Consider the following 24,107-nt stretch of genomic DNA (forward strand, 5'->3'; position numbering starts at 1 on the left):
TTCATGGGTTATTGGGTCTTCCTGGTCATACATCATATCAGGAGTATCACCAGGTAGAAAGTTATGAAGCACACATGTTGCCAGGACTAACAGTTCAGTCTTTTTCTGGGGAAAGTGCAATAGCCGTGTGGAATACTCTGAACCGGTTAACTAAAATTCCGAAATCATTTTCCACAACTCTACGTGCCCGTGATAGTCGGTAATTAAATATTCGCCTGTTTCCATCAAACCCTCGTCCCGGGTATGGCTTCACCATGTAACGTTAACGGTGTAAGAGGGAAAGCATCATCTGCCACTATAGTCATAGACGGAGTATTGTCATTACCAAGACTTTTCCCATGTGGTATGTTTACGGTGTTTCCTTCCATATGCATGCTCAGAGAAGTTTCGATAAACACCCCCATCACCAGCTCTACCATTACTTCCAACATCGATGTAAATCTACCTATAATTTGCGTCGACTAATCCAAGCAAAACTAAAATAACCTTTATAATTATAAAACAATGATCCGGAATTTCTTGGAGGTCTCATTCTAACATGCTTCCCATCAAGTGCACCGATGCAATTTGGGAAATTCCATTTCGATTCAAATTCGTTTGCAATCTTCTCCCATTCCTCGTTGGTCTTAGGAATCTGAATTTTTTTCTAATTTAAGGATCAGTCACAAGAATTGGAAACAATTTATGTAGATACAGCGCCTGAGGTGCAAACAGTTTATACGAATGATGAGGATACTCAGGATGATTATGAAGAGGAGACTGAGGAATCACAGTCATCGTTGATGGAAGCTCCGTCACCAACCCTATCCACCGCATCTGGGTTATCGACAGCATCCCGCCCATGTTCGACCCCAACAATGAAGAACACATCCAAGAGCGCAACACGCAAACGTTCAGGCCTAATACCACCAAAAGCCAATGTGGGTATGTTAAACACAGCCACATCAAGATTAGCAGAAACGCGTACAACTGGGCAGATGCATGTAATCACAAGCTAATAATACCTATGTTACATTACCTCGTGATGTCAACAACACGGCACAGCCCAGCAGCAATCTGACCCAGCCTAGCACAGCCCCATCTTTCAATTGCATACATCTTCTACGAGTATAAAGACGTTCGTTTCATTATCGCTTCTTAATATCAGAACCAACTATCATGCCTAGTCCAAGCAAAAAAAGAAAGACGAACTATAGCGATGACGAGATAAGCATGATAATTGAAGAAATAGGAGAGCACAAATATGTACTATTTGCACCCTTTTCCATGGAAATTACTCTCACAAAGAAGAGAAAAGCATGGGAAGCGGTGCCGGCAGCAGTGAATGCCGTGTCAACAGCAAGGTGTAGCGTCATTGAGGTAACCCAGCCGGCCAATTCGACACGTGCCGTATCCAACACGCGTTGGAAACGATGGAAAAACACGCGTTTTATCGTAGAGTTCTAAACACGTATTTTCAACGTGCCGTTCTTCAAATAATCGCGACGTATACACAAGCAGTTCAAGACACGCGTATTAATCTTCTAAATTATGCATGTCCTAATAAGACAACGAGAGTACACATGTAGCAATAAACATGATTAATCCTTTACTGACTAAACACAAAAAAATTATTAAAAAATCATTACCCAGCAAATACAGACCAAAATCTCAACGAATTGTTTAATTAATTCCGTCATGATGTGAATGATCGCAAGTCGACGTTTATAAAACGCGAAACAATCGATCGGTAAGCCTATTCGGCGTTTTACGGAATCATATTGCATATATGTTTATATTTGTTTCTATGGACTTATATAATAAAAAGTGTTAAAATATAATATATTAACTGATATAAGATCCGAAAGGTGGCGCGGCCATTGCGTACTACTGGTTAGTACTGGATGGTACTGGAATCTTCATGCTCTGATCTGATGTCGCCATCTTCTCTCTGCTTTTTTCTGCTGCTGCTGCTTATTTCGAGGTAGGTGCATGGTCTCTCGCCTTATAGGCCTAATTATGTAACGTTGCTGCATCATTTAATCGAAGGACTGATCAGTGATGTGGTAATCTAAAATCTTAATAAGAAATATTCACATCGCAGGCCGAGAACTGAAATCATGGTGTCAGCTTTCCCACGCGGCGCAGGTATTTTTTTCCTAAGGTCAATCAAGACATAGGCCTAGCGAGCGCTGCAAATTGTTGATACAAATCAGCGTGCCTCAAACTCCTGTTTTATGTGCATTTCACATCATTGTGACCCTAGCCTAACCCTAACCCTAATCCTAACGCCTACATCCTAACCCTAACTCCTAACCCTAAACCCTAATTCTAACCGCTAACAGCTATACTCTAACCCTAACCAAATACTATTTAAAAATATATATAAAAAAAATTTTTTAATTTTTAATGTGTAAAAATTATGTTGTAATTAAAATGTTGTAATTAAATCATGTAAATAATTTGCGTTAATGGAAAAGAATGTTCAACGAATAAAGTAGGAAAATACAAAAACAGGAAAATAATTAGAAAACTGATGGTTCGATCCCCGTCCTTTCATAACTTGACGCTGCCGAGCTCTAACGAACTACACTATGAATCATATATAAACTTCAGAATTTGAATGTGCTATGTATATGGCAATACGTGACGTCATTGAGTGACGAAACAAGCTCAACAATAGCAGCGGCTCATCTACAGCCCTATGTTTTCTTGATTGACCTAGGAAAAAAAGTCACGCCCCCCGGGCGTAGCATGGCAGAAGATCGGTCTATGGCGTAGATCATACTAAATCTCAAAGTTCAAAATCTTCCACAGAAAGATTCCACCAGTCATACTCGTGCTTAGACATGCCGCGCGTTGAGTTGGTTCTTAGATCCCTATCCTTGCTATAATAGTTGGACACTTTGTGTAAAATTTTCTAACTTTTAGCGTGAAAAATATTTTACATTTACGCATGGGATTGTCATTGATATCTAGCCCTATAAGATTGGTCATACAGTGGATAAAAAGTCGAAAGAAATAATGAATTAGGGCTTGGGTAATTATCCTGATCCGAACTAATTATTATCCGCGATACTCCAAAGGAAATTAGCTTGCTAGCAATCCACTGCTTACTGCACTTAAATTGTCATATTTATAATTTGTCGGAGATGCTTGTATGTATATGGCTTAAAGAAAACTAGGTCACTACGTCAAAATCTCGGCAATGGCTGCCGCACGATTTGTGTAAATCTTGTGAGCTCGATATCTTGTGAAATTCACTGGCGACGGGGTGCAGGCGTTCTGCTTGTATATGCTCAATCATACAAGTAATGTATGTACATGCATTTTTCATTAGGCCTAAATCAGTAAATTGTATTTTATTTTTTAGTTGTCTGCTGAGGAATCATTTCATTTTGCTAATGTGGTATACAAGGATGACTACAAGGAAACCAGTTCAGCTATCCCGATAAACTGGATGAAAGCAGGAATCTTATATTGGCCTCCAGCATCAACAAAAAATCCGTATCTTTGTTGAGAAATGTGCAGAGCCAGATGCATCGGGATGCATATACAATTTAAAAGTAAAAGGTTTTTTCCGTAAGTACCATTACCATGTTATATACTGTCCTTTATTACATTTATTGCTATCTATTAACACATTGGATCGTCCCTTAAAACACGGTTTCACATGTTAAACATAATAAACACGTTATGGTGGAAGATGTTGATGAATAGATTGTAATTCATAATGCTTATAATTTTGTTTTCAGTGATGTATTTTAAAATTATTTTATGCATTAATTTAATAAATTTTGTTGGCTTTCAGGTACACGTAAGGAAGCTGAGAACGTGGAGGACTCGCACGGCCACTGAGCTGGAGTTGGAAGATGAACCATCCTCCAAGCGACGCAAAATTAAACCACCATCAGATCCACAATATGAATACAATTTTGACGGTATCTTTTTTTTTTTCAATTGTTAAATGAAAGGAGGTAACGCCATTCTGTAATGTCAAGATATGGTATTTTTCTTTCTAGCTAATGAATCCATTAAAAGGCTGGCGCATTGGCGTTTTTCTAGTTTGTTCAGAACCACTTTGATGTCATATCAGATCTCTTTCTCAAATTATAGGCCTCCTCTCCCGCTTCAACAGAGAATAGTACATAAAATGTGATTTCAGGAGGCAACCTAGCTATGTCATGTTTCTGCATTTAAACTTGTGCATTAATTAAATCCAATATCGCCATTTCAGAAAATGAAGGAAATAGTTCAGTTGAAGAAGATGACCAGGAGAATCCAAATTATCCTGAATTCCCGTCACCACCTAGAACACTACCGGTAACGAAGAAATCAAGACTATCTAATACCGGAGGCAGGTTTATTAAATAACTCATGAATTTTTTATTGTATACATATATATTGCTCCTGCTACTTTCAGAATTGACCGCATATTACAATGGTGCCTCGTGGAAAGTGACGTGTATAAAGCTTGTTCAGTATAAATAATAAGGAAGTGAATTGTTACTACAAATGTCTGTTATTGCATAAAAAAACCTCAGTATTGGCAATTCACCTCTAATACGGGATCTTGCATTCGCTCCCAGCAATGGTGTTAAAGTTATTTTCTGCTGTATGAATTGACAGTACATCGTGAATTCATTTAAACTTTGATCTCTTACTCAACATTATAGGCTCATGGCCCAATTCTCCCTCTTCAACAGAGAATAATACATAAATTGTGATTTCAGGAGGCGACCTATGCAATATTTCTGCATTTAAACTTCTGCATTAATGAATCTGATATCGATATTTCAGAAAATGGACAAAACAGTTCAGTTGAAAATGACCATGAGAATCCAAATTATCCTGAATTCCCGTCACCACCTAGAACACTACCGGTAACGAAGACATCAAGATCATCTAATATCAGCGGTGGGCTTAGTAACAAAATTAATTGAATTATGTTGGGGGATTTGGCCTAGCCCCCCCCCATCCAGCCCTGAATATCGATGTACCCTTGTCAGAGTGGGTAGTGTGAAATTTACGAAGAGGAAGTGTTGGTCCCATTCCCAAAGAAATTATTAGTCATATATTTATTGTTGGAATGTATAAGACCCTTAAAGTGGACTGAGAAGCTTCATTAAGGATGTGTGACAAAATTCGCGGCTATATAGTGTTTTAAACGAGATTGTCGTTATTATCATTTTTTTCAATTTTTAATTTTTTCAGGAATCAGAGAATCACCATGAACAGTATGGTATATAACGATAACACCAGTGCCAGTGGTAGGTATAGTAATTAAAATAAATTGCTAAAAATGAATGAATTGACAGGCAAAGTTAGCAGCAAAAAATCTAGCGAAAAAGCGAGACTAAATCTAATCTATACAACATATTCCATTGATCAGTATTTTGTCTCGTGTAGACTTGAGAATTTCTCTGGTATAGATAGGGGCTTGAAGTTTAGACAGAAAGTCCAAGCCTTGATTCTAACCCTAACCATATGACATCATTTGGACTCCAGCATGAACTCTTATAACACTCCATTTCCTTTTCAGAAAACAGCAGTAGGCCTACGTGTCAACCTTCTTTTGTTTGTTCAACTCCTGTGGGAAAAAGTAAGTATATCGAATGGACTCGGTCCCTGGACCCCTAGTTGTGGTCTGGCCTGGGCATTCGTCACCTTTCCTAAATAAAAGGAACAGTTACTGATCAAATTAATCAGTTTTGGGGGGGTCAGATTTGTAGACTATATTCCAAAAACGATGTTTCAATGGTTGTAGAGATAATTTAATCATTATTCCTTAATTCCTGTATCTTAGCTGACAGACTTCTAGTTAAAGTGTAGTGTCTGCCTAGAGGTTATTAATTAAGATTGCTCCCTTTTAGCTGTACTGGAAGAACGCAACAAGGGTGGACGACCAAAAAAAGTAGAAAACTTGCAGTATGCAACAACACACGCAACACACACACACACACAGCACGCACGCACGCACGCACTTATGCAGGACAACATTTGCTGGATGTGCTTACAAAGTCTGCTTATACGACAAGTATTAACCATTACAGAGTATAGCATAGTTTATATCGATAACACAAGAGTCTTCTGCCTGTTTGTATGTCAGACTTCTGATGGAGTCCATGCAATTTATTATATTTTAGCTGGAATATCTGGTGGCCATTGGTGAGGACACAGAAACCGGAAGGATGATGACAAGGGCCTTGATTTCCGAAATCATGGTGCCAGAAGTACAACTGAAGGTCAATTTGATGTACGGTAATCGTGTGCCTGGCCAAGAATACCGTGATCGGCTATCACTGAAAGACGACCTCCCGAACCTACATGAAAGGTTGTTAAGTAAGTATTGTCAAATTTAGTTTTGCTCCGTTTTTAAATCCACTTGGGATGTCATCCATTTATGAGAAACAGAGTGGTTAGAACCCTGGGCTTTGGATCACGATCTCCAGTGTTCGAGCCCCAGTCGCAAATTCGCATGGAAATGTAGTACATAATCCCAGGCATTGGATTTTTGTTAATTTTAACTGCTGGATACTTGCATTCTATAAATATTAACTTACCTTGATTACAACGTACGTAATTGTATCATTTTAATAAGGGTGTAATGTCTTGGGCTTCTTCTTGTCCATTATTCCTTGTCGGCATGTAGGGCAGCAACAAATTAACGAACTCCATCCCTGTCTGTCATTAGCCAGCCTGTCAATAGTGCCCCAGCTATGTTTAAGGGTCTTCATCTCTGCCTCCACAGTTTCCCACCATGTATTTTTGGGCCTGCCGCGCCTGCGCCGGCCTTCAGGTGTCCAGTGAAGGGCTGTCTTGCGGATAGTCATTCTCCCTTCTGACGACATGACCGAGCCACCTCCAGTGTCTTTGAATGATGATGGTGCTCATGCTCTCCTGGCCAGACTGCGCAAGCAGGTCGTTAGATCTGGTCCGGGGTCAGAAGATGCGAATGATTATCCGCAGGCTTTTGGTGTAAAAGATAGACAGATTTGCCATGCCATGCCATGCCATGCCATATGGACAGCTTTGCCAGGGTGTAATATAGCGTATAATAATTGTAATACATGTAAACATCTTTCTTCTTATTTCAGAAGCTGTAAAACGAGTTCATCCAAATCAAGTGGATAAAGTAATTAATCACGATCTTTCGGACTACTTGCGCTCAGCAGCGAAGCGGGTTAAATGATGTTGGGCTGATTGCTCATTGTGCAGAGAGATATGAGAACTCACTATTAAAGCCTCACAATGCGCATCCAAACGCTGAAATTTCTCTAGTACTAGACTAGCAACTACTTTGTGGCATGCATAATCACACTACCTTTCATGACAAAAAAAACTCTATTCCTCCCATTTGACTGCACGTTCCAACAAGAAAGAGGTGCGAAATCAGGTAATCAGGCGCCAACGCTAACTTGTTTCAAACAACATCACATCGACTTGGTTTGGTGACGTCACATGTTTCTATCTTTGCTGCGCCCTACCGCTGTACCGCGCCACCGCTGCCACGTTGCTTGAGATTGGGGAAACTGTCAACAACATCGGAGAATTTCAACAACATGGAGGTATTTTCAAAATACCTTTTATAAGACAACGCGCAGTGAAATTGGAGGAGCTAGAGTTGTATGTTTGCTCATTTAGGTAGTGTGATTATTCATGCCACGAAGTATTTGCTAGTCTAGTACTGTAGAAATTGGCGTTTGGATGCACATTGTGAGCCTTTAAACTAGTACTACATGTATAATTAGCCATTGAATTACTACTTGGTTTAAACTTTGACAATAGAAGATTTGCATAATTTGAATAATTTAATCATTGTGACATGGATCATGACAATCATTTGTAAATTGTTTATAATGTATGTTTTTTGAATTAATGACTGAATATTTGGTAATAAAATGTAAAAAATGTTAATAAGATTGTGTATTATAACATTTTGTTTTTTGTTGTGGTGCCGGATTCTCATTCAAAACACGAGTTTTAAACTTCTGAAAACCTGCCTTTAAAACCCATGAAAAGTTCAGCTATGAAACCTAGTATAATTGCATGTTAAGAACTAAAATGGACGCGGGTTTGGAACCATGTTCAGACACGACTTAGAAACTACAGGAAAATCTGCGTTATATACTAAATAAAACGCGTGTTTTCTGCGGGGGGTTCCTGACGTTTCGGACACGCGTTTGGATATTTCATTCAACCTCTAAAATACGCGTGTTAGTTTCGGTTTTTAACACGTGTTGGGAACTCAATTTTGCCGGCTGGGAAGCGTACGTTTTGGCATAGTCGTTGATTCAGTTAGATTTTTATTATTTGCAGCCAGTACAGTCTGTAGTAGTAGAGAGTGGGAAAATGAAATTAAAAACTAAAAAATATTCGTTGAAAAAACAACATTTTATAATTAATTTGAAAGCGTTTGTAATAGTAGTAGCTGCAGTATGGATAGTTTTGTATAATTTCTGAAATGTTAATTTTATCAATTGATATCCTTCACAAATAGATTTTAAAACGTGGTCTGACCAGAAGACTGTTGTTAAGAAAGCAGGAGCGGAGTACAAAAGAAGCTCAGTTCAGACTGGCGGCGGCCCACCTCCCCCACCTCTGGATGCAATGACTGAAAGCATCCTCGCAATAATTGGGCAGGAAGCTGTGGAAGGGATAGCAGGATATGTCGATACCAGCGAAGAACCCGAAGGTGAGTCATTAGAATGAATTCATGACATAAATACTGTCGCTCCCACCAAGAAGAGCGAACCCGACAAAGAAGGGAACGGGCGCAGAACCAAGCCAATAATCAGTCAGAGCTGGAACAACTCCTTACTACCTGCAATGGGGAGCCACTTCTATTCGGACCGCCCATAAAAATCACCGACAAACAGATAATCGGATGGAAAGTTCACCCTCTGGATTCACCGGCGCCATCTACCATCCACGCTGAGATTACCAGAAGCACCCTCAGATTGAGTCGAATGAGAGGACGAATCCGGAACATCTTGGGAGAAATCGAAGAAGAGGAGAACACGCGGGAAGAACTATACAAGCAACTCCGGAACCACCGTCTCAACTACGAACCAGAGAAATCCCTTAAACCGAATGCAGATCCTCGCACCAGGAAGGCAATATCACTGGAACAAGAAACGCAACAAGCACTTGATGAATTCCGACTGGAGCCCCTCATCTCACCCATAAAGGAAGAAGGAAACCGGCGATCCAAGCTGCACCAGCGACGTCGTCACCGGTGAGACCAACTAGGAGGAGACGACAACCAGCCCAACCTCATCAGAAGACCGGTGTACATAGATAGATAGATTTTATATAGATAGATAGATTTTATATATATTGTAGTTTGTTGTTATTCTCATTTTGTAAGAATTACCAGCTCAAACCGTTCATATAGCATTTTCCCGTTTGTTCATTGTTCATTTGCACGTGTGATATTTTCGTATGTTTTACATTTTTATGCAATATTGTTCAATTCGGGTTTTCAGAATTTGTGATAAGCGTTAAGCGGGAAGTTTGTGTCAAGCGTTAACCAAAGAGGGGGGTTTGGAAAAATTGTTAAAAGGGCATGTCACCTCCGAATTCCATCTGAGGGCAGATGATTTGAGAAGGGGGGTGTGTAGGCATTTCGGATATCAGACTTGTGCCTAGCTAATAAACTGGCTAGGTAATGTGTACAAATCAAAGTAACGAAATGATGTATATTTACAACTACCGCCATGGGCGCGGCCATCTTATATCTGCGGGACTAGGCAGAGATTTTAACCGAGGGAAAATTATAGAGGGCAATAGATGCTACGAATCATTTAGTTTCATATCTATAAAATTCTAACGCAATTATAAAGCAATAGCGGTTTCAATAAAATAAGATACACATCAATGCAGGAATGCGAAGGCTGACTACAGGGTCAGCCTATTTACTGTACGGTTGAGCGCACCGGGCGCATGAATATGCTGTGTACCTATAAAGTAGTACCATCAGTATAAATACGGGTCCGCTGACCACAGCAAGGCACTTCATCTGCGAAGAGGCACCGGTAACGGAGCCACTAGCTGATAAGAGCCGTCGGAGCGGCGTCCACGACAGAACTTAGCTGAGACGGTGAGTCACGACACCTGGCCCAGACGCCTCGCATGTCGAAGCAACCTCTCTTACCGGACATAGTCTAGTCATTACAGTCAGTATGAGTTCTATGCACGCTCCCGAAGTGCTGTGGGATTAATTGTATATATTCACCAGTCTACGTCTATATGTACATGCACCTGCAGGTTGATTGTGAAATAAATGTTTGGCGCTCGTCAGACACGTTAAGCGTCCATACTGTGGAGTGTTTCCTTGCTTGATCATGTCGCATATATAACGGACCACGCCGACGTACACACCGGAGCCACGACACTCTCTCTCTCTGTAGTCAACACCAGTACGTTCTTCAGCCCCTTCCCAGGGGTTGGCGGAGCATATCCAGGAAACAAATAAATACCCTGCGCGGCTACGCGCAGGGAAATGTCTGTGTGATCACCCCTAGGGTCACTACACTACTTACATTACCAATATATCTCATACTAATACAACTAATAATAGTACTAATAAACGATTATTTTTATTGTTGCATGTAATAATACTATTATCAGTATTACTAATAGTACATAGAATTACCTGAATTACCATATAGTCCATCAGCCAGGGGGGTTGGTCGGTATCAAATCGGGGGGAGAATGCTAATAGTGATTTTTGGAAAGGTCTGGACCCCTAGAGTTAGAAAATATGTGATAGCATTGTGGGGGTGGCAGCTTTATGTGAGTTATCTCCCCTTTTCCAAAATGGCTGCCAAAATGCTTATTTAGCTATATATCATGTTCTAGAGCAGCTAGCTTGGACAGTGATGTTGGTGTCTATGACCAGGTATTATGAGTCGTAGATTTCATTATTGTCTTTACCTAAAACATTGAACACACATTTGATGAAAATAAATCCAAGATGGCCGCCAAAATGCAAGATTGCTGTATGCTCGTTATAGCAGTTTAGACAGTAATGTTGTCTAATTATTTCAACTATTCAAAGATTCTTTATTTGACACCTAAATATAGTTATCTGCGCTTGAGTTAAGACTTTTGAAGGATTCAACAAGAAGAATATCACACAGAAGACTAGCAATCCGAGCTAGGAGGTTCCATGGAAAATATTTCTGCCGCGATGACAAGGAAGTTGTTGTTGGTTCCCGCTACTGTGTATCATTAAAAGGATGTTGTTTGGAAAATCAAATACTACACAGGGAGCTTAGCTTTGGAAGGCCAAAGTCTAGCAAGATTGTCACCAAGATCATAGATCAGACTTCATCATCCTTCCGAACGGCCAGCCAAAAAGGACATGATTATCCCACACCATGGCCCATAGCCTCCGTTCTGAATGTAGCTACTCATATCGCCATAGCCAAATATCCAACTAGAGGATTTGCTTGTCGGCTCGCTCAATGGAGATTCTAGTACTTAGCGTAATACATCCCACAGAACTGCTATTCTAGTTGAGTCATTTTTAGCCAGGACATCGATATATGCTTGTGACACTGTGGGCCAAGTATAAACACACCCGAGCAGGAAAAAAACAAAATTTCCTGCTTCCTATGCAGGTTGAAAGCACTTCACTGGAAAACATTGAGGTCATTGCGTACACTAACAAGTTTGGACAGGAGTGTCTTTGACAGCTTAGAAGAGAATATACTGCCTCATCTGTCTCCAGAAGTTGAGGCAATGGCTTCAACTCAGAGAGCCTGTTCTAACCAGTCTCCATCAATACCCTATTGCCTTCACAAATCTTGCATGGGGACATATATGACAGCTGGACGGAGACACTTACTGAAAAGGGTACATCACATGTAGTCAACGAATGTAGCGCGTCAGCCTAAGGTCTTATGGGACATTCATCCACCTACGACAGAACTTCCTAGCATTGATAGAACTGAAACAAAGATCAGTCTACATTAACACAGAAGATCTGGAAAGTCTTGTAAGCTAGGTGCACGTGTAGGTCCCACAGCCTCTAGCCGAACCACAATAGAGCAACCACATGCCAAGGAAGCATGCAAGGAGTCTGCCTCAAGATCGCCTGCTAACAAGAACGCTGCGTATGGATCCTAGCAGACAAACAACATCAGAGAAGTCAGACAACTGCCCAAGTTGGACTGGGTTTAATATCAAAACCCAGGGACGCAAGAATCATCTCAGAAGATGTTGTTGACTACCAATGCCCACTCGAATCGCGAGCCGCAGTCTAGCAGAGTTGACTAGTCATTGGAATTCTTAAACAGTCAGCATCTAATCAGAAAGGAACTGTGTCTGGACAGCACTTGTGGTAATCATGGATGCAAGCACTACTAATGGCAATAAGCGCGTTGAAATGCCTGGAAGCACAAAGAGCGTTGTTTTTCCCATGTTGCTCTTGAGAATGGGAAATTCCCACACTATCATGAATGCCTGAAGTAATCATAGGAAAGCGATCTGGTGATGGTGTTGAAGGACAATATGCATAAAAAGCTGGGATAGTCGCGGAGGTCCATAAATGAGGATCAATTGATGGTAAACAGGTACAATCGTACTATCAGGGGGGCACAAGGTGCATCTATGAAGCTTTTGATGAGACGGGCATGAGCAGCAGTTTCAAACTATGGGTAGACAGCAATGAGGAGAAGAGCGCTGTGATCAAAACATGCGTTGACAAAGCGTGAAAGCAGCATAGCTATGAAGGCTCAACCAACAGACTTCAGTAATCTCCTCTATCAGTCCAGAATTGTTAGAGTTGATGATCCTGTGGGAGGAGACTTCTTGAGCAGCCTCCGTCCACAACTAATGGGAGCTATCGGATACCTGGATTTTCATAGCATTAGACATAGGTAGAGCATGCTGATACTTGGCCTTTCTGCGTGCATCTCGTGAGGGAAACTTGGGATATTGCACATCACATGCCATGTCTCGATACTCGATGTCCGGATGGTGGTTTGCCTACGATAAGCCGTCAACGTATGCCAGGGTAGCCTGGCTCCATACTCTTGCTCAGATAAAACAATCTTCCAGAGACTAAATCCTGATGTATCACAGAGGCCTTTCAGGCAAGGCTCATTTTTCGGGTGCCAGATGTCCAGCAATAATCCCTTTGGTGGATACGCTATAGATCAGACAACTGATGGTGACAGTGAACAAAGCACACTAGACTCTGGAGGCACGGCACGGTTCAGCTAAATAGCAGGAGCCGATCAGAAGGTACTAACATAACCAGCAGAGTACCGCAGGCGCATTTCTTAGACACTTAAGAAACATGGTAGCATGGGAACCAATCGGAACTCAAGCCATGGCTTGATCTACAGCAGCGCGCAGATCCAAAAAGATGCAGGAACAGTTATCGGCAGTCGTTGCGGCCTACATTCAAGGCCTGGCATTGCAATACATTCCAGAAAAGCAAGACATCATAAGCATTTCTACCTGCAAAATGCGGCACCCGCATTGCCTCTGACCCTACCGATGAAGGCGTTGCCGGGATATTGGAGAGCCAGAGTTATCGGCCACTTTCAAAAACCGACGAGACGTGGAGAACGTGCCACCAGCAAAAGCCATTTCACGATCATGAAAAACTAACTAGGCTGAAAACATTCACTAATATGTGAATAAGCAAGGTAGTAAAAAACAAGTGGGAAGGGAGATCATCTTGAAAGCTTATCGAGTCTCTGTTTGGTCGCATCATAGTGATGGCTACCAAGAGCGGCAATCTCAAGATGAGAGGACATCTCTCTGCATGGCCCATGGACGCACTTACCCTGGTCTCTCTCCCCCCAGACGGCAATACTCAGGATAAACAATCAAAGGTGCCATAGGCATTATCTTGCTGCAGAAGAATGTGAAGTAGGCAACCAAGTTCCGCACTACAAATTCTCCTCTGCTGTCGATGGAATGACACCTAGTTCAAGAATAAAGGGTGATCAAGCTACGTTAGGAGAACCATTGCATCTACCATTCTGTCTAGCATTACATGTGAGGGAAGTAAAAAGTACGCAGCATAGATGTTTGTGGTTGGACACGTATCCGAAGAATTCTATCAAGAACGTGAGAGAGATCGGCACGACGGAAGAAACTGGGCACGACTGCAGGGTATCACAAGCACCACAGATCGTGCGGGCAATGGAGCAAGTTTCCCTGACAGGAGCAAATACAAAACCAGTCTATTATCTTCATTGTTCAGCAATGGAGGAAGGCCAGTGTATAGAGAGAACTAGCATGAGAAGATTCTGTATGCAAGTGAGATGGCAATGCAAGGATTAATGCAGAAGGTAGTGAAAGAGGTTCAGATCTACAGTGCCAGCAGGAAGAAGCAGATTGGGACGCCTTGCTTTTTCATGTGTCCCTGCTGCTGGAGAGGGCTACCGGAGGTTTGTAGTGATATGCTCAGATGGATACGATGTCCTTATCATGTGTTTGGCATTCCCATGACCAGATAGGAGCCCCGTTTATTCCAGAAGATGTGGAACAAGAACGCAAACTAGTTTATTTACATAGGGAAAGTCGCTTGCACTTGAGCGCATAGATGTCTGGCAGAGCTCTTATTGGGAATGGATTCATACACGATGTGATACTAGCCAGTGCTTTGCGCAAGGTAAAAGGAAGGCAAGTGCCTAAAATTATTGACCTATCAATAGGGAAATAGGAATAGCTTTGCGCGAGTTGGGCCAGGATGGGACTCTCTCAGAACTGATTGATCCAAATCTAGAGTGTTTCAGCATGTCTCGCTCTATGGTCGCCAACAAGGGCAGAATTCAAGGTCAATGATATCAGGGTACCACTTGTTCTGTGTCAAGAACAGGTGAGATAGAGAGTTCATCAGGCTTCCACCCTGGGCAGCAGGGACTGCTTAGTCAACACGGTCGTTGAGCAGCCCGCGGCAGCGAAAGGGCAAACTAACCAGGCTGGAATATGGAGAAGATGTCTTTGAAGCAAGATCGCAGGTGTAGCCAAGTCCCCGAATTAATGCGTTACGGCAGATGACTGGGGAACGCAGGCGCATAGAACGACCGATGTGGATGAGCGATGAACTGGAAGTAATGATGAGTATTAGAGCTGCATCATGTACATTTTCAATGTAGTTGCATGGACACTTGTTACAGCCGCCATTGTGTCTTGGATTGTATTATTATATGAAGGCTTCATTGGATTAGGTGAATAAAGAATCTTTGACTAGTTGAAATAATAGACACAAATTACTGTTCTAACTGCTATACGAGCTTAAAAACAGCAATTTTGGTGGTCATCTTGCATTTTGGCGGCCATCTTGGATTTATTTTCATCAAATGTGTGCTCAATGTTTTACGTAAAGACAGAAATGAAATCTACGACTTATAATACCTGGTCATAGACACCAAAATCACTATCCTAGCTGCTCTAGAACATGATGTGTAGCTTAATTAGCATTTTGGCGGCCATTTTGGAAAAGAAGAGATAACTCACATAAAGCTGCCACCCCCACAATGCTATCACACGTTTTCTAACTCTAGGGGTGTGTACCTTCCTAAAAATCACTATAAGCATTCTCCCCCTGATTTGATACCGGTGACCAAAATTTTGGACCGGGGCTGATGGACTAATAGAATTACCCTCAAATTTGACAAAAACAAATCAATTTTAATCAATTTTAATTAATCCAAAAATGAAACATATTGCATCAACATTCAAGACTATATTTGAAAAGCGTGAAAATAATTAACAAAAAATAAAAATTCTAGCAAATACTAGCAAAATTTTAATGCGTTTTGGAGGACCCCCGCCGAACCCCTGAGACTGGCTCACCGAACCACTGGGGTTCGGTCGTACCCCGGTTAAGAACCACTGCCCTAGACCGTACACTGCACAATCGGCATTTCTGACGACGACTTACAGATGGGAAATTACTGTTGTTGTATTCCGTCGACCTGTACATAGGCCTGTGATATTTAGTGTACAACTGTGTATTCTCACGTTTCCCCGATAGGGGTCATTAAAGTGGTTCTTGTTCGCAGCAACCATTAGTGTGATGCGTTGTTTGTCTCCCTGAGATAATATTGAACATTACATGGGCGACAAGCAGGGAGCCTGCCTGAAAAGAGTGTAAGTTATCCATCGATGATTCCTAGTCGTCATTTCTGACGATGACATAGTCGTATCCGGCGTAGGCAGAGTGCAATGGCTAAACAAAGTTACAAGACAACAACAACGGTCAGGCCGGCACAACAGCTCCTGTTAACAGGGTACAGCGGAGAAACCTACAGGCATACAAGTCAAGCTACCGCAAGGCGCAATCAATCTCAGGACAACCTGCATCTGATAACATTTGTTTGAACTGCAGTAATACATGGCCCTATCAAGGGGGTCAACAGAACTGTCCTGCACGGAACAAAATTTGTGCTAAGTGTAAAAAGCCCAACCACTTTGCGAGAATGTGTAAGTCATCCAGCCAACCACAACCAGAGTGCATTCAGAAGAAGAAAAGGGCATTTTTGAAACACCGATCCGCTCAGGTTAGTCATGTGACAACGTCCGGTGATCAGCACCCTGATGGCAATAGGGACTCAGACGTCGAATACGTATACTCAGTTAACCATCATGACCGTCTTCCTCACACAGTTGTCGGTGTCAATGGCGTACCTATCAACATGATGATTGACACTGGATCATCAGTAGATATAGTCGACGAATCAACATGGCAGATGTTACAGCTGTCCCCCAATCTCGAAGACGCACACACAACTCTCATACGATATGGCTCAACTGGGAAGCTTCCATGCACTTCTTGGTAAATTCCATGCTACGATCGGCCAGAATAATGTCAAAGTTCATGGTGAGATGTTCGTAGTGAAAGGGAAATTTGTCTCCTTAGTTGCAACACAACCAGCTCCCTGAATATTATAGGTATCAATAGTGTCACTGATCAATATCGTGATGACATTATCAGTCAGTATCCAGGACCCAGTGAGGGCGTTGGCAACTTCTCTGTAAAATTTCACATTGATGACTCCGTACAGCCAATAGCCTTATCACAGAGACTTCCACTTGAGACAGAAAGTGGAAGACAACGTGTGTGAACTCGAGGATTTGGATATCATAGAGGAGGTCGAAGGCCCGACCCCTTGGGTTTCTCCAATAGTAACACCCCCTAAACCTGAGAACCCGGATGCCATAATACTTTGCGTGGACATGCGTGGACCAAATCAAGCAATAAAAAGGGAACGCCACATCACGCCAACGATCGAAGACGTACTGAGTGATCTCAATGGCAGTCGGGTGTTCTCAAAAATTCACCTAAACCAAGGTTATCACCAACTTGAGTTAGACGAGCAGTCTCGTTTCATAACCAGGTTCTCGACACATGTGGGCCTAAGGCGTTACAAGAGACTGACTTTTGGAATCTCGTGCGCATCTGAGATTTTCCAGAATGCCATCAGAGATACACTCAAGGGAGTGGACGGTGTCTTGAATGTTAGCGATCACATTCTAGTGTACAGTAGAAGCAACGAGGAGCACGACAAACGTCTGCACGCCACACTTCAGAGACTGCACACCTGTGGACTCACTATCAATAAAGGCAAGTGTCGATTTGGTCAGTCATCACTGACATACCTTGGCTACCCCTTCAGCGGAAAAGGGGTCTCACCTGACCCACAAAAGGTCTCAGACATTCAGAATGCTCCTAAACCGGAGAACGCGACAGAAGTCCGATCTCTTTTGGACCTCGCTAATTACTGCGCAAGGTTCATACCAAGCTTTGCGTTAATTACTGCGCCACTCCGAGAACTTACTAGAAAAGACACTAAATGGGCATGGAACCAGAGGCACCAAGATGCCCTAGAGTACTCAAATCAGCTCTCACGTCAGACGATGTGATGGGCTATGTTGACCCTACAAAACAATCTGAGGTGCTAGTAGATGCCAGCCCGGTAGGTGTTGCTGCAGTTCTGACTCAAAAGTCGGGAGACGAGATGACTGTTATAAGCTATGCCAGTCGTGCGTTGACTGCAGTTGAACAACGATATACCCAGACAGAAAGGGAGGCACTTATAGTCGTGTTTGGCTGCGAAAAATTCCACCTGTACCTTTATGGAAGTCATTTTATCATCCTTAGCGATCGCCGACCTCTCTTAGGGATTATCAACAACCCTAGGTCTACACCACCAGCTCGAATAGAACGCTGGGTGTTGCGGCTTCAACAGTATGATATGATGCTACAGTACTGTCAAAATGTATATGTCATGAAAAAGTCGCAAGTCTGCGCTAGGCTTTAGGCGAATTAACGAGTTAGACGATGACGACTTATGCGAGCTTTACTGTACCTATCAATTACGTACTTGCTGCCTTTCTATGTTACTGTAACATGAGCATGTGTATACCTGTCAATAGGCTACTTTCTACCTGCCTATGTTAATGTAAAAAGAGCTTGTGTAATTGTATATTTCTTGGGCATTATAAGTAACTATACATACTAGAAATTTTAGTGCTTCTAGTGTTCCTGTTCTAATTTTCTACGAGAGTTTTCCTGTGTTTTCACCACTTTCATGATACCTACCGTTATTGCTTGAGTGACTGCAATTGTCTTGAGTAACGATAAAACGTCTTACAACTTTCGTATTCACCAAAACATGCAATTTTCGATCTAATAGTTTAGTAAACAATCGTTTGCTGTAATCTTGAAACCAGATATGAGACGGGATACCAGAGAAGTGTTGCCGAAAGGAGGTGTTGATCCTAACCGCTGAGCGTGGATCTTTCGCGCAGTTCCGCGACAAGGCACACGCGACCGCGGGAACGTCCTACGACAGTATGCAGCACTGGCAGCTATGCATTCGTGCGCCGAATGCATAGTCCGGCGCACGGATCCATAGCTGCCAGCACAGTCCGGAATTTTAGCGGGGGACACAGAGGGCAAAGATTTGGGACGTGGGAGAAACTTGCGACTTAGAAGGGGGGTCGTACAGATGGGGGGGGTGCAACAGCAAAGCTTTTGATTTCGCGGTGGTTCCATTTTCGTGTGGTTTTAAGCGTTTTCACTATAAGTTGTACAGCGCCCCATGACGTCCTATGTAACACTTGATATGTGAACATAAGAGATTGTACCATGATTGCATGAAGAAATGGATGGGGATGTTGTACGAGAGAGTATGCGCATTATGTGGCTATTCGTAACATCGAACTCATTCCTCAGCGTATTGCTCTGTACATGTTTGAATACACCCACAGGGTGGAGGGGGCAACTGCCAACAGAAGGTCAGCCTGCTGTTCCGGTAAAATGTTGCAAAAATAGCATTCCGGTAAGAATCTTTGTCTAAAAATCCCGGATCATGGTTTAAAAAATGAGTCAATCCCCAGCTTCCAGTAAAAATGTTGCCCCCTCAGGGCGGATTGGTGGGTCAAAATACCAAGGACGGTGCCAATATTTTTATGGGGCTGAATTGAGAATGACTGCAATTATAATATATCACTATTTGATGTTTTCAGCATCAAGGCAAGAGCTAGAAGATGAGCAGGTCAAACTGTTGGATACAGTCAATGACTATTTAAGGTCCATAATGGAAACAGATAAGAATGAAACACTGTCCTGAAACATGTCAAATGTATGTCAGTGTGCCAATGATTCAGAAATAAATGAATTGGGAAGGAGCAGCGGGTGGGGTTCTGCAAAAAATCAGTCTAGTCAGTGGTTAATGTCTCTTTGCAAGCTTTTGTGTGTTGGGGTCAAAACTTAGTGCTAAATTTTATCGTCCTAAATACTGTATACAACACAACTATACAATGTGCTTATAAATTGTTTAATTTTATTTTTTTTTAATTTATGTTTTCAGACTGCTGCCACTACTAAAACCAAGCAGAGGAAATCCCCAGATCCACAAAGAATAACACAGCCTGAAGAAACAAAATCAAAAAAGAAAGCTAATACTACAAGTAAGCCTACCGGCAGCAAAAAAAAGGATGCGATGATACAGCCTGGCCACAGTACCAGTAGCAACAGGATACAACCTGGAAAAACAAAATAAAAAAAGTCTGATGTGAAAACTACCAGTACCGGTAATGGCAAAGGAAAGAAAAAAACGAAAAATCCTAAAATTAAAGCAGAAAAAGCCATCGCCCTGGAGATTGCAAAATCATGTAATCTCAATTCTGCCTCAACAAATAAGTTGCCAGTAAGTTTCATTGACTTTTAAAATATAACTTCAGGCCACAGTCTCACACAAAGCTACACAAGCATAACCTTCGCCTGTTGAGTGCTGGTCCCAAAAAAATTTCAGGCTTCCAACTCTGAAGCAACTTGGAGGATTTATTACGGCTTATTGTCTAGTACACTATAACCTGAAATTGGTCATTCACTCATGCAAATATGGCTGCCTTGGCAGCCATCTTAAAAATCATATTTATTGCGATATCTCCAGAATACTTTCACCAATCAGCTGCAAACTGAGGAGGTTACCTGGAATTGGGTCAGTTGGTCATCCAATATGGCCACCATGATGGTGGCTACCTTTAAATTCATGGTCATTGTGATACATCAAGAATGCTTCAACCATTAGGCCCCTATGCTTCAAAATTATCTCAGATGAAGTACAGAATTGGTCATCCAACTTAAGTAGCAATCTTGAAATCAACCTCGTGAACAGGATGGTAGTATCCGAGAATCGAGTGGAGACTGAGTTTGTATCAAACTACAATTTGCCTATTTCTTTGTTTTTCCTGATTACATAGGTGGTAACCGAAAACACACCAGCTATTGATGCCCATACAAGTGATCATCCAATAGATAAAGTTAAAGAATGAAGGTCAGCCCCCTCTACAGACCATGGCTGGAGGTCAGCCCACTCTACAGACCATGGCTGGAGGTCAGCCCACTCTACAGACCATGGCTGGAGGTCAGCCCACTCTACAGACCATGACTGCAGCTGTCAGCCCACTTCTACAGACCATTGGTGCGAGGTCAGCCCTCTCTACAAGGACACCATGGCGCTGTGAGGTCAGCCCACTTACAGACCATGGCTGGAGTGTCCGAACCACTTCTGACAGAACCATGGCTGGAGGGTCAGCCCCTTCTACAGACCGCATGGCTGAGGTCAGGACCCCTTGCTACAGACATTGGCTGGAGGTCAACCTGCCTCTACAGACCATGCTGGAGGTCAGGCTCCACCTACAAGCCATGGCTGGAGGTCAACCCACTCTACAGACCATGGGCTGGAGGGCTCAGGCCCAGCTCTACAGGACCATGGCTGTTGAGTCACGCCTTCACTTACAGGACCCGGATGGCTGGAGCGTCAGCTCCCCTCCTCACAGACCATGGCTCTCAATGGTCGTCGAGCCTCCTCTTGACAACCACCCAATGAGCTGGATGTCAGCCCCCTCTACCAGAGCCATGGGCTGGAGGTCAGCCCCCTCTACAGACCATGGCTGGAGGTCAACCCACTCAACAGATCATGGCTGGAGGTCAGCCCCCTCTACAGACCATGGCTGGAGGTCAACCCACTCAACAGACCATGGCTGGAGGTCAACGCCCTCTACAGACCATGGCTGGAGGTCAACCCACTCAACACACTATGACTGGAAATTCTGGAGGTCAACCCCCTCAACAGACCATAACTGAATGGCACCATTATCAGACCACGACTGGAGGTCAACCACCACAGACCATGACTGAATGTCTCACAATCAATGAGTATGGTATTGGTGTGGCAATTATTGGACATGGCTGTAATCTCTGACCAGATAACGGTGTGTGACATTTTCAATGATCACTTCTCCAAAGTGGCCGAGGACATTGGAATCGAACTGAGTGAGGATGATGTGAAGAATCACCCCAGTGTTAAAAAGATTAAGGACAATCTACCTGTATGTGAAACCTTTAACTTTGAGAAGATCTCTGCAAATCAGGTAGATAAATACCTCACCAAAATTAGCAACAAAAAGGCCACCGGGCTTGACAACATTTCTGCCAAGATCCTGAAAATAATCAAGCCAGCCTATATTGTACATCTGACGAATATTGTTAATCGTATGTTTTCCGAGGGTACTTTTCCAATCGCAATGAAACATGCAAGGGTCTCTCCTATTTTTAAGAAGGAGGATCCGCTGCAGAAAAGGTATTATCGACCAGTCAGTGTTTTACCCATTCGATCGAAGATCTTCGAGGGGGCCATGGTGGACCAGCTGGGTGATCACTTTCGAGGGATCTTTCATCCTTTCCTATCAGCGTACCGTAAAGGCTATAGCTGTCAGTCAGCGCTTCTTGCAATGACTGAGGATTGGAGGAGGGCTCTCGATCGTGGTCACTACGTGGGTGCCATCCTGATGGACCTTTCGAAGGCCTTCGATTGTCTTCCGCACCGCCTACTCTTAGAGAAACTGCGGGCCTACAATCTATCTGAGCCTGCCGTCAACCTAGTAAGCAGCTACCTCTCAGACCGTAGCCAGTGTGTGAAAATTGGTAGTGCTCAGAGCTCAGACCTCCCAATTACTAAGGGCGTACCGCAGGGGTCCGTAGCAGGACCAATTTTATTCAATGTTTTTATCAACGATATCTTCTATTTTATAGGTAATTCAAATCTGTATAATTATGCTGACGACAACACTATCTCTTTTGCAAATAGCAACTTTGATGTAATGAAACAGACCTTGGAGGCTGAGGGTGGTGTCCTGGTTGACTGGTTCACAACCAATCAGATGGAGGCCAACCCAGGGAAGTTTCAGGGCCTAGCCGTGGGTAACAAGACCCATGACCGGGACCCCACCTTCAGCATCCAAGGTACCGAAATCAAATGTACAGATGATGTAAAGATGTTAGGAGTCACTTTAGACTACAAGTTAAACTTTGATTTGCATGTCTCAAACCTGTGCAAAAAGGCAGCCAGACAGATAAATGTCCTAAAACGTATAGGCAAACATTTGCCACTCAACTGCCGAAAAGTAATTTACCAGTCGTTTGTTAAATCAAACTTCAGTTTTTGCCCAGTTATTTGGCATTTTTGCAGTGAAAACAACTGCAAAAAACTGGAAAAACTGAATTATCGTGCGTTGCATCATGCGTACCAGGACTATGACAGTTCGTATGAGAAATTGCTCCTCAGAGATGGCGCGACCTCCCTCCAACTTAGTAGGCAGAAGCTTATCGCTGAGGAAGTGTATAAAATTGCAAACAAAAACTGTCCTTCGTATATGCACAATTTAATTCCACCTACCAAAGATACGGGACATAACCTAAGAAATGACCATGTTAGCCTCCCGTCCTTTAGAACCATACGATATGAAAAGAAGAGTTTTAGCTATTATGGAGCCAGTCTATGGAATCAGCTACCTGGCTGTTGTAAAATAGCAGTAAACTTTGGCGAGTTCAAGAAACTCTTGTCCACTTGGACAGGAGAACAATGTAAATGCTCCATGTGTAGATACTAGACTGTCTCCATCTGATCAAACTTATTTTACTTTTCTTGTATATATCACATAATGTATCAAATCATGTATTTTTACACCGGTTTTTTAAACTCATGTTAGATATCGGTCTAAGAGCTGTCAGAGCTCATGTTCACATGTTATACACTATACCGATGAAAATAAAGCTTTATCTTATCTTATGTTATCTTATCTTATCTTATCTTACATGCTGAAGAACTCTTTGTTTCAACACCACCCTCACTGACATTCGTGGAGGATAGGCCTAACTTTATCAGTGGCCAGACATACATGGATTTGACACTGGTAAGTATCAGAGAGAATACCATACTTTGAATGTTCACAAGCAAGTTTCTGATAAACGAACACAGTATTGGTCAAAATTCACAATATATTTTTTAATTCTCTCAACACAGCAACCTAAAATAAATAAATGTGTAAACGATACCTATATACTAGTTACTATTTTGGATCAAAATTATTGCAATTGCCAGTAGCGATACATCGTCATATCAGGCTACGCTTGATATGTCAGGAGATGAGGCAGACAAATTCTTCAGAACAGTCACAGAGAACTGCCGAGCCTGAGGAGCATAATGAGTTGTTTGCTAAGCTAAAGCAGAGTAGGTATTTTTACCACCCAATTCAATAGATATGTAGTTGAGATTCCTGTTGCCATATAAGTGTATCACATGACA

The 24,107-nt window shown here is 42.4% G+C and overlaps 1 protein-coding gene and 1 long non-coding RNA gene across 2 annotated transcripts; both read left to right on the forward strand.

Moving 5' to 3' along the window:
• The first annotated feature begins 5,216 nt into the window (after positions 1-5,216).
• LOC106811631 lies at positions 5,217-7,277 on the forward strand. The gene is made up of 4 exons (XR_001394170.1): positions 5,217-5,249; positions 5,522-5,581; positions 6,126-6,321; positions 7,077-7,277. It is a non-coding gene; the product is annotated as an uncharacterized LOC106811631 (long non-coding RNA).
• Positions 7,278-8,723: 1,446 nt separating this feature from the next.
• On the forward strand, positions 8,724-9,648 carry LOC106811630 (the record flags this gene model as incomplete). Its single annotated transcript, XM_014815334.1, is given in 1 exon segment — positions 8,724-9,648. A coding segment is annotated over 1 exon segment (498 nt), but the record flags the coding sequence as incomplete, so codon positions are not given.
• Positions 9,649-24,107: the final 14,459 nt, after the last annotated feature.

This window comes from Priapulus caudatus, unplaced genomic scaffold, assembly GCF_000485595.1.
Source record: "Priapulus caudatus unplaced genomic scaffold, Priapulus_caudatus-5.0.1 Scaffold558, whole genome shotgun sequence".
Classification (NCBI taxonomy): domain Eukaryota; kingdom Metazoa; phylum Priapulida; class Priapulimorpha; order Priapulimorphida; family Priapulidae; genus Priapulus; species Priapulus caudatus.